At 28.9% G+C, this 12,330-nt stretch overlaps 1 protein-coding gene across 1 annotated transcript in view; it reads left to right on the plus strand.

Annotated features, from left to right (window-relative positions):
- Positions 1-12,330, plus strand: part of cac (calcium voltage-gated channel subunit cacophony) — an 85,266-nt gene that overhangs the window by 53,913 nt on the left and 19,023 nt on the right. The window contains exons 16-19 of the mRNA XM_011507884.1: positions 333-678; positions 774-938; positions 4,226-4,336; positions 8,021-8,104. Coding sequence (XP_011506186.1) covers positions 333-678; positions 774-938; positions 4,226-4,336; positions 8,021-8,104 — 706 coding nt within the window. The remainder of the gene's footprint in view (positions 1-332; positions 679-773; positions 939-4,225; positions 4,337-8,020; positions 8,105-12,330) is intronic.

Below are 12,330 nucleotides of genomic sequence, written 5' to 3' on the forward strand. Positions count from 1 at the left end.
GGGGGAGGGGGTGGGTGGGGGGGGGATATTGTTTTATTTTGTTTTGTTTTGGTTGCTCGCTTGCTTTGTTGAGTTTATAGTGAATTAGTCGTAACGGTAACATTGAATACAAAATTTTTAATTAAAATGTGATATCATTATCCGCATTATTATTGTTGTTATTGTTATTGTTATTGTTATTGTTATTGTTATTGTTATCAAATGGACAATAAAATATACCGTATAATAATACATTATTTCATTGATATAATTGGAAATACTACAAATACTATCTCAAAGAGATTGTTATTGTGCGTATCGATGAAGATCTTATAATGGTACATTATTCGTAGGGGCTGGTTTTTCGTTTTCGAAGAGAACGAACTACATCCGGAAGCTAAAGAACGAAAATGGGAATCGCAGTCCTTTCATTACGATAACGTCATGGTGGCGATGTTAACGTTATTCGCTGTACAGACAGGTGAGGGGTGGCCACAAATCCTGCAGAACTCCATGGCTGCCACTTACGAGAATAAGGGCCCCATACAAAATTTTCGCATCGAAATGTCCATATTCTACATAGTATACTTCATTGTCTTTCCATTTTTCTTCGTCAACATCTTCGTGGCCTTGATCATCATCACTTTCCAGGAGCAAGGTGAAGCCGAGCTACAGGACGGAGAAATTGATAAAAATCAGGTAATTATGGGAAAGCTCCTATTTATAAAGAATTAGAGTGAAAGTTTGTACGATAATCGCACCCCTCCTTATTTTCTTAATTTTTTTTCTTTCAGAAATCTTGTATAGACTTTACGATACAGGCTCGACCACTCGAAAGGTACATGCCGAAAGAACGAAATAGCATGAAATACAAGATCTGGAGGATAGTGATGTCAACGCCCTTCGAGTATTTCATCATGATTCTTATCGTTCTTAATACACTTTTACTTATGATGAAGGTAAGCGCACCTTGATAACGAATATTTGATTTATCATTAAAATTTCAGAATTTTAAGCTTCAAATTTCTTTCATGAATAACGCGCAAACACGTTTCAAGAATCAAATTTTTATTAACTACGACGAAGGAAAATATGGAAACGGACGATGATAGTGTTTTTTAATTTCATCCGTTTATTTAAGGTTATATTTATATATAATATTTTATTTCATTGAAAGAATTTTTTTTTTTTTTTTTTTTTTTTTTTTTTTTTTTTAATATATAGAGAAAGAAAAAAATACGCGAATTTTGTTTTAACTTCGAATTAAACGACTTCTCGAGGAGTACTTTTCAAATCAACTGATCATAAATTTGTGTTTCTTCGGAATTCAAAAAAGAGAGTTTTCTTTAAAATTCATTGATTATTGTACAATATAGTACATACAGTTAAATTAAAAGTTTGTAAAATAATTACGCACATCTGTTTAAGATAAAAATTCATTGTATATTTGCTTGTCAACGTATTTGTTTCATACATATATCTGTGGTTCCTATCTGTTTTTGGCAAAATACACGTAGTTCCTTTTTTTTTTCTTTTTGAGCCCTCGTTCCTACCGTTGCTAGTTTGACAGTTATATTTTCTCCTCACTCTTATTGAAATCATTATAAAATTATATAATTATACAATTATTATAATTTTATTGATCATGAATAAGAGGAATTGTCACATCCTGTACTCTGCGTAAATTGTTGAAGAAAAACTCATCGCTCTATAAAGCGAATAATATCACACTTTCCAAAATCATATTTCCTAACCTATTCTCGTTGTATTTCTTCTAGAACCATACCCAAAAAAAAAAACAAAAAAAAAAAAACGGATAATTCTGTCTCAATTAATATATCAAAACATACGTTTATACATTTATTTTATCAAACGTTAAAATTGCGTAAATGTTGTTTGAAGATTTATTCCTTCATTGATTTAATGCATCATATAAAGTACATTATGACACGTAATAAATTGTAATATGAAAACCTATAGTAACCTTTTATAAACGCGTAATACTACTATTTTTTCATTAAGTAAAGTAATAATTTCTCTTTCAATAATTTCTCATTACTGTTATATATATATACTTAAGTTAGCACGGTCAGTCTATTATATCCGATTTACATGACTATACGTAATTTTAAATAAAAACGCCTGTAAAATTATATTATTTCACGCTGGAACTTTTGCTTTTGCACTAGGAAACCTATTATTAATCTGAAACTATCTGATTCAATTTTATTTTATTGCAATATTACTCTCAAATGATAAAGCTACTTCTTTTTCGAACGGATGAAGGTATTTTCGAACGCGATATTTAACTTAGAATTTTTGGCACAAAGTATTAAATTTGTCTGCACACGCTTATTAAATTAATAAATAATATATCAATGCTAATAAATCCTTCTATTTACTACTTAATATCATAAGGAATATTAGTGTAATCCTTATCCCTGTCAAACATATATTATTATATGTGACAAAAAGCTCGTAACCATCCATTTATTGTGATGAATAAAAAAAACAGTATTTTTAGTTCCGCTATTTTTATTTTTTTATTTTTTTTTTATGCACCTCTGTTTACCATTTGTTATAAAATATCTCAAAATAAATTTTTCATTCTGTTGATAATGAACCACTGGCTTGAATTTTATATGCCTGAAAGAGGGTGTTGAAATCTTTACAGCACTAGCACAGCATTAAATTATTGATGAACCGCTGCACAACATTAATCTGTCATTTACATAGATTCGAATACTGGAGAGTTAATTGATCGCGTCTGTAGTTTTTTTTTGTTTTTTTTGTTTTTGTTGTTGCAATTTTCATGATAAAACTATAAAAGAATAAACAAGAGTTTTTAATAACTTAATCGTTTTCAAAAAGACACGTAATCTCTATCTATCAGTATTTTGTTCACTCTCTCTCTCTCTCTCTCTCTCTCTCTCTCTCACTCAATCACTCAATCACTCGCTCACTCACTCACTCACTCACTCACTCACTCTCTCTCTCTCTCTCTCTCTCTCTCTCTCACTCCAATTCGAATTAATGAAAAATACAGCACGACTCTCATTTACACACACAAAATGCGTGTCGCATGCTGGTTGTAACACAGGAAATGAAAAAGCACTGGAATTCACGGAATGTTACTTTATTCAATCACTTTATTGTACGGGGTAATTGTACTGCGCATAAACTCTTTCAAATAAAATACATTCCCTTTCGTCAAAATGTAATAAACATCCACTCCCATCTTTATCTTCTTTTTCTCAATTCCACATATCCATAATTTATTTTCTTTTATTGCAAAACTTTGCATAATTGCCGCGTACTTCTTTAAGTTGATTTAATTATTTGAAAATCACGAAGTATTTTTTAGTAGTTTTGGTTTATGATATATTTTTTTTTTTTTTTTTTTTTTTTTTTTTTTTTTTTGTTTTATTAATTGTAACGTAGGTCATTGGTCTTTTTGTCGTGTCAATGACAACGAAATCTGATTCACCTCTATTCATTTCATTTGATATATTTGATTTATCATACATTTTTACAATAAAATTTCCAAGATAATTGAGCATATTCGCTTTATTGGAAACTTTTATGAACGACAGTGAGATATGTTTATTATGATATCTATAGTTACATATTTTTCCTAAAAGTTTCTTCAAACTGAAATTTCATTGTCGTAATTATTCTATAAATAGCACATCATAAATTATCATAATGAAATAATAAAAATAACATACGACTTATATGTATGCGATCTCTCTAACATATGAATAGCAAAGATGTTAAACACGTTAGTCGATTAGTATCGATTGTAGATCATTATAGATTGTTCCCTTGACTCTTTAGTTAAAATCCATTATCTGCCAAATATAATAACGAAAATATATTTTAACCCTTGTGATGTCCTCCGTACGTACCATAGACTGGCATCTACTAGCTTTTAAAATAAAAATTATCATTTACTGGCTCGGTTAGTTAATTAAAGTTGGTAGCGAGTAGATTAAATACCACGCTCCTTTAATTTAATCATAATAGAAGATTGAAAAGAGATGAAACATCTTGAGTAATATACAATGTTTGAGAAAAAAATATATATATGAAGTGTAAATTTAAATGAAAGAGAGTTTAAAAAGAAAGCTCGATCAGAAAAAAAAAAGAGAAATGATGTGCTTCGAGTTATGTCTAAATTTTTATATACCCGTAAGTTTTGTACTTTTGTTTGTCGGCCGTGTGTTTGTCAGTGTGTGCATTCCAGTACCACCGGCAGAGCGACCTGTACAAGAACACACTGAAGTACATGAACATGTGCTTTACGGGGATGTTCACCGTCGAGTGCATTATGAAGATCGCCGCGTTCGGCGTCAGGGTAAGAGCTCCATACCCTCAAGAACAAATGAAAGATAATCCTAAATCCTCGAATAAACGGGCTCTGGTATCACATTCATCTATTTCATTCTTATTAATGGCATCCAATTACCGTCAGTGAATCGAGTTATCGTGGCGTTTCTTTGCGCGTGATTTTCCTAAACTAACCATCGGCTATTAATTGCCCGATAATTATGCCTGTCATACTGATCAGGCTCATTAAGTGAGTCGTTGAACTGCATTGAATAACGTGAATTCGTAAGCTCGTAAGGACAGTACGAGCGTGTACTGGTAAGAATGAGAAACGACACGAATCTTATTTCTCTGACTTTGTCGAGTCTGGTAAGTTTCGCTTCCTAGATAAAATATAGAACATAATAATAGCCTTGAAGCAAGTCGTTGAACCAGGGGGATTATAACAGTAAACTAGACTTAATATATTTAATGAATGATAAAAAAAAAATTTCCATAAAAAATTATGCATAACGTATACACGCACACAATTATATGTAAAATGTAAAATTTACGAAACGACAAGTGTCGTTAGAATCTCGGTGTCCTTGTGTTACGAGCTCGCAAAAGCCTCGTACGGCTAGGTAATGAAAAATAAAAATTAATCAAAACTACAACGACACGTAGCAAACACGTCTATACGTAATGATAAATCACATTGATACATAAAGAACTGTCAAACAAAATACATTCATCCACACGTATGCATACACGACCAACATATATGAACACTCGTACACGTACGTATGAAAGACAAAAGTCTACATTTAAGCTTTCACTAAAGTATTATCGAACACGTAATTTTATTTTCATTTTTGATTATTATTTAAAATCTTTCATATCTCTATATTTAACTCAGTTTCTATCTAAATCTTTATCTCATTGTATTTGCTACAGTTAATGGCTATTTACATTTATATATATCACTTTATTTTTTCATTATTGCATTATTTTCGATATTCTTCAGATTGACACGAAGAGAAGTCCTAGGCAAAGAAAAAAAAAAGAAAAAAAAAAAAAGAAGAATTTACCTTGACGCTGACTCCCAATTCTCTGCATTAAAACATTTTGCCGATGCATGAGCATGTATCACTGCATATGTGTTGGGTTTATTTATTTATTTATTTATCTTTCTATTTATTTATTTATTCATTTTTTATACACATGCATAGCGAAATAAATAATCACGTGTACATAATTTTATCTAGTGATTCATGTAACCAATGAAAATTGTAGAATAATAGTACACGGGTAATGATTTTGTTTGTTTGTTCTTGTCCTCCCATGCTAGAAAGTCTTGTATCGTCGTCGATCATCATCAACATTTGTTCAAATATAATTTGCATTCTTTTATAGCACGGCTTTATGTGACTGTGGTACAATGTTTTAATGTCCATTTTTGTTTTTATTTTGTTTTTTTTTTTGTCTTTGTTTTTGTTTATATAGAATACTTAATTATAAATCATTCTTAACAAATCTTCATAAAATAGATAGAAACGTACTCACAATTGGGTATAAATATTTGTAAATCAACTATGTCAAATCAACTTTTCCATTCATAATGTAAACGCTGAAATTTTACTTAATTGTGAGATTTAGCCAATAATATTCTGCAACCAAAAGAAAAGACATTTTGTCTTTTTTATAGTACAAAGTGGTTCATATAATTCGCTTTTCTTGCCAAGATGATTTAATGTAAGGCAAATAGAGTAATTTGGCATCAAAAAAAGTATACGATAATTTAATGATAAAACAATAATACACACAGATCAAGCAATTATTATATAAATGCATCTAGCCTATGTACGTTTGAATTAAACATAGAATAACAAGTAAATTAGCCGAGTGTGTTACGTCTGTGTGTTGGGTGTATTTTGTAGTATCACGACGCGCCGCCAGTTCTATTGGACAGCTTGACCTACGTGAACTTGGTCGTCACCCTCCTTTTCTTCATTGAGTGCATCCTTAAACTCGTCGCCTTCGGATGTAAGGTACAAAAAAGCCTTAACTCACCACTCCACTCTCTCACAAATCAATGTCTGATAATATTAATTAATGAAATTTATTATTATAACAATAATAATATTAACAGTATTACCAATAATAACAATAACGATAATAATAATAACAATATTTATACAATGGTAATATTATCATGTTCAAAAATACACTGCAATAGTGTCACTGCAATATGCATTTATACCACCTTATAGATACTAAATACTAAAGAAAACGTAAGATTATAAAGTGATGGAAGCTATACGTAAGAGTATTCACTGTCTGGATTTAGGCAAAGGAAACGGGACTAGAAATTTTATTATGGTTATCGAAACAAATCAAGTCTTTGCATTTTTATCGAACATCAGTCGATATGTAGAGTATTAACAATGCACGAAGAATTTATGTTTAATTTATTTGTTTTTCGTAAGTTGAACAAAAAAATTCTTCTTCGCGTTTAAGTTTATATTCATGAATATTTTATTCGACTTGAGTATTAAATAAGCATAGATGTAATAGTTTTATAGATGTAATAGCTCTACGTATATACCTGTAGAGAACAATTAATTAATTACATATATATATATACACACACACACACACCAATACTTATTATTAGTCTATCATTTAAAAGTATTAGATATATTTAAAAATATTACAGATTTTTTCACGTAAAACTCTCGCGTAAAATAATGTTGAAACTATTTATAGAATGCTTGCTAAAACCGGCATGCTCCCGTAGACTTCTTTTTTAATAGAAAGAATCCTCTTTCATATATATATATATATATATATATATATATATATATATATACACACACATGCACAAACATATTTATATTTTTTTCACATACACGCGTGTGTACATATATATATATATATATATATATATATAGTCGATTATTCTATTGACGACACTGTCTCTCTCTTTCTCTATCTCGCTCTCTCTCTCTCTCTCTCTCTCTCTCTCTCTCTCTTTATATATATATATATATATATATATATATAACATTGAACAAACACATTAGTTAAAATGCACCAGCACACATTACCGCGCCATCACCGTATATATTATATATTATTCTAATCTTTTCTTCCTCATCGGAAGGACAGAACACATTGCTTTTCAGTACAAAGTTTTATACCTTTAAATACACGCATTTAAATATATAAATATAAAATTATACGTATCACCAACGCGACTCATACATCATATAAACACTCGGTGTAAAAACACTCGTACAGACACCGATAAAGTATTACACGTATTACACGTAAAATTGTGGAGAATAATTAATTGTATTACCGGATACCGAAATAAAACGAGGTACACTGATATTTGATAAAAATTATCATTAAAGATAATACAAATAAATGTAGTTATTGTCTCAATATTACAAATATCTGGATGTAGCAATTAGTACAAATCGTTTGAAAGTTTTTTTGGAAATAACTTATTATTAAATGTACGTATGTACATAATAATAAATAAATTTAAATGCGAAAATTAATTAAAGATTCTTTTTTATAATTTTAATAATCAGTAAAAGGAGATTGTGCATGTAATTATAAATATTTCAATAATTCATCATTTCGCAAGAAAACTTACGAATGAGCTCGATTAAATATTATTGTCAAATGCCTAATACACGCGTTCTTCGCCCATCCTATTTAGAACTTCTTCAAGGATCCCTGGAATACATTTGATTTTATCACGGTCATCGGTAGCATCGTGGACGCGCTAGTCATCGAATTCGGGGTACGTAAAGTCCAAGTATTCTATACACATTGTTATTTTATAATACCAACATCCAATACATAACATACTCGTTATTTCTATTGACGTTACTTTTTAAGATTTCCCGTTTAACTAATATTAATGTCGATGTTCAACAAAATTTAATTCTTATATTTTGCTGGGCGATCGTCCCAACTGCCATGCAATTTTACGAAATGAAAAGAAGGAGCTCGATAATTATATTTACTTTGTGTATTATTAATATTAAACTTTAAAATATAATAATACTACACTATCGTCTGTCCCACTAATGTATCGAATAGAAGGATTTATTGGAATTTTACGGACTAAACGACAATGATATCGAGAATAATTATGTACATTTGTTCATTGCGTAAGAAATAAAATAATAAACTCCAACACAGAATTAACAGAAACTCATTGATTCGAGCCATAAAATATATTTCCGTACTCGATATTTTTGCACTTTACACCGTGAAATAATATTTATAGACTACAATTTCTAGGTGTAAATGTTTGTTTTTCGTTTGAAATAGTATCGTGAATCGTAAAAATTTAATGAAACGAATTAATTGTATCCGAAAACTAATTAAAACCGTTAAGGTTTTAATGAGCGAGCTCTCTCGAGTCATTCGGTGCATCTGTGCAGTTTAATAAAAAATAATATTGAAAAGTTTCTTTTCTTTAACCAGGATAGCATAGCGCGTATTTTTCAAAACGAGAAAGAGAACGTACGACGGGTAAGTCGTTGGAGATATGTGCAGATAGCGACGTAGTTTGTTTCCATTTAAACGTTGATTATTAATATAAATATATACAGAAGCAAGCCGCTTTAGTGGAAGCTGCAGTTCATTGGCGCTCAGAATTGAAATCCTCCATTATTAATTGAATTAGTTTGAATCATCCTACCCAACCTCGTTATATCAATGTTATAATTGATCATATAGTTTAATGGCGACTAATAATTCCTTCAAAATGATTCTTCTCTAGCGTTCCTAGAATCTACTGCATCGATTTTGTTTCAATATGACAAATATTTCAGTTTATTAGTTTAGATTTTATTATATAATGTGTATATATATATATATATATATATACATATATATATATATATATATATATATATATATATATATATATATATATGTATGTATGTATATGCATTAACGTAGAAGTTTACCTATTAGATAAACCATTCTTTGCGACTATTTGTGTATTTATTATTTGATATTCAAGACAGAAAACAAAAAGGATTATCGAACAAATGTTTATCGCGATAAAAATAATCAATCAAGTATGTTATTAGGTAAAAAGAAAAGCAGTGTTGCCAAAAAAAAAAAAAAAAAAAACATTTAGCACCACATATAAACCACTCATTACAATTGATACTTTAATAAAAATTATTAAACTTGATTTTTAACGAAATTATTGCATTATTGCATTGTTGAGTAAATTTTTCATGGTTTGGTACATAGGAATTTCAAATTTTTACTCATATTAATATAGTGATGAGTTCATGTTCCTACACTGTCAGACTCCCAAAGATAATATTTTGGATTTTAAATTCGATTTTCGCTTTTGAAAGTGTCTTTAGCACCTGTACATTGAAGAAATTGATAAAAAAATTACGTTATTATGTAATATTTATTAAATGTATAAATGTAACATAATATTGCATATTGAAGAATACGCGTGAAAATTCAGACTCTTTCGATGTACCATAAATCATTCAACAGCCTGATTAAAATCCGTTGCGTAGTGTATATTTTATTTTTTAGTAAATGTAATCACATTACTTAAGTTGATATTATTCACATATTATTCTTACGCATTATATTTTATTGTGAATAGTGTAAATGTTCGTTACATGTACATTAATCACGAAAATTTATTATTTTGCACAGCACAATGAAGTATCGAATCAACACGTAGTGGCGCTTCATATTACACAACTTAAGTTTGATTTATATTTAAGTGCACTTTGCACATAGTTTCTGTTTTACACATTAATAAGTTAAATCCCACAATGTATAATAGAGAAATTGTTATGACGAGTATGTCCTCTTATTACTAAAATTGAATATATGACAATTGGTTCTATTTAATAAAATTTAAACAAAAGAACTTCAATTTTCAGAAGGATATGAACTACTATAAAGGTAGAAAGGTGAGACATATTTGTATACTCCGCATAATAATTGTTGATATGCGAAGTATAATTACACGGTTTCTTGTTTTCTTCTTCTTCTTCTTCTTTTTTTTTTTTTTTTTTTTTTTTTTTATGCAAACATGTGTGCGAGTGATGAAAAATGTACATAAGAGTGTTTGTATCACTGTTTTATATCTTTCAGTTGGCTTATTGGAATACTTATTTTTTTGCACTTTCGTTTGCTTATTATATCACACAAAAAGTGTAGAAATTTTTTCACTAAATAACTTAATATACGTGATATGATTTAGTTTTAATTTTTATTATTATGAAATTAAAATCATTATTTACAGATTGTACTCAACACAAAATCTTCGCAGAAACAAGATATGTCACGAATTTGGCAACACTGAAACTCAAAAGTCTGTTTGTCTTTTAGAATGTTCATTAAAAATTTAAATTACAGATTTCCATTTAAATAGTTCTTACGATGCATAGCTTTTAATAATAATATCCATTATTCCGTTTAATTCGGGCAAAAATTATTAATTTGCACACGATGATAATGGATGCGTAAATCATATTAAAATAAATTTTCTATAATTATTATAATAATAATAAGAGGAAAATTGTTCGATTGATTCTCTAATCTTAAGATTTCTGTATATAATAGAATAACCGACTGACAAATCTGACAATAATAGTTGACGCAAAAGATTTTATCGATTAAATTTTCAGGTATTATATGTATATATATATATATAAACACAGACATATACATATGGTAGCAAAAAATTTGACATAAAATTCATGTCTGAAACTATTATTTTCAGCATATAAATATATTTTTTAAACAATACTAGGATATAGTAGATGAAGCTAGAATATTAGAATTCATTCTGCCGTTCTGTTGTTATGTATAATATACTTTTTGATTTATTTTTTAAAGAAAAATTCAAATGTTAAAACTCAGTTTTTAGATTGATAAATGTCTGAGTACTAAAACTTTCAAACATAATTATATAATCTAAATTCTTTTGGTGTTTAATGATGCTTATATCGCTATCAAACCAATATCCTGTTATTTATAGCTAATTGTCCTCAATTAATCTTCGCAAAATCAGGCTTCTTGCTTTCTTAACCTTATTAAATATTCTTGCATTAATCCAAAAACAATATAGATTATCACTGTGTTTCCAGGTAGATCACTTTATATCAGTTTATTCTTCAACCTATCTTGAGACATAATGATTTCCTTCATATTTAATCGCTATTTGTGTTAATACTTGTTTAAATTACATTTTACGGGGCCGTGTGTTTGATTAGCGGATCTTGCTAGCTTTATTTTAAGTTTAAAATTTTTTATTTCAATTGCCTATTTGTATCTCTTTTATTGCTCAAGATAAATGTTGAGTCTTTTGCCTTTTATTGTGACATTATGCTGATAATTTGCTGATATTCAGCAATATAATTTATTCGCGCAATCATATTTTTCCGCTTCGACACACGGTCTTATCTTACTTTAGTATATGTATTATATAGTACCCATGTTAATTAATTAAAAGAAAGAAGAAAAAAAAAATGAAAGACGAATACGACAATTTACATTTAGTAATTTGTAAAACTAATATTAGCCACTTTCTCAAGGATCCATTGACAAGTGCATTAACGGCTATGTAATTTTCCAAAATCAACCATTGCTTATAGCGCAAATTCTATGAAATTTCGAATCATAAATTAAAAAATACTCGTTAAAAATTGTAATGCAATAGATGGTAAAACTATAAAAACTTTACATGAAATCGATGGGCATTTACAATAATTAAAATTCTAGACAACGCTAATGTATTATTGTGACAATTGCCATTAGCTTGATAATCAATTTTTTTTGTTAATCGTTTGAATGCTAATAATATCTTCTTTTTTTTCTTTTTTTTTCTTTTGTTTTTCTTTTTTTTCTTTTTTTTTTTGCTCTTCGCATAAATCAAACTTCATATTCCGGATAAGAATACAAAAGTCAGTAACTGCCGATCAAGGATTTTTCAGAAAGTGCCTTAGACAAATGGTAAAACATTCG

This window comes from Ceratosolen solmsi, unplaced genomic scaffold (assembly GCF_000503995.2).
Source record: "Ceratosolen solmsi marchali unplaced genomic scaffold, CerSol_1.0 scaffold1, whole genome shotgun sequence".
Lineage (NCBI taxonomy): Eukaryota > Metazoa > Arthropoda > Insecta > Hymenoptera > Agaonidae > Ceratosolen > Ceratosolen solmsi.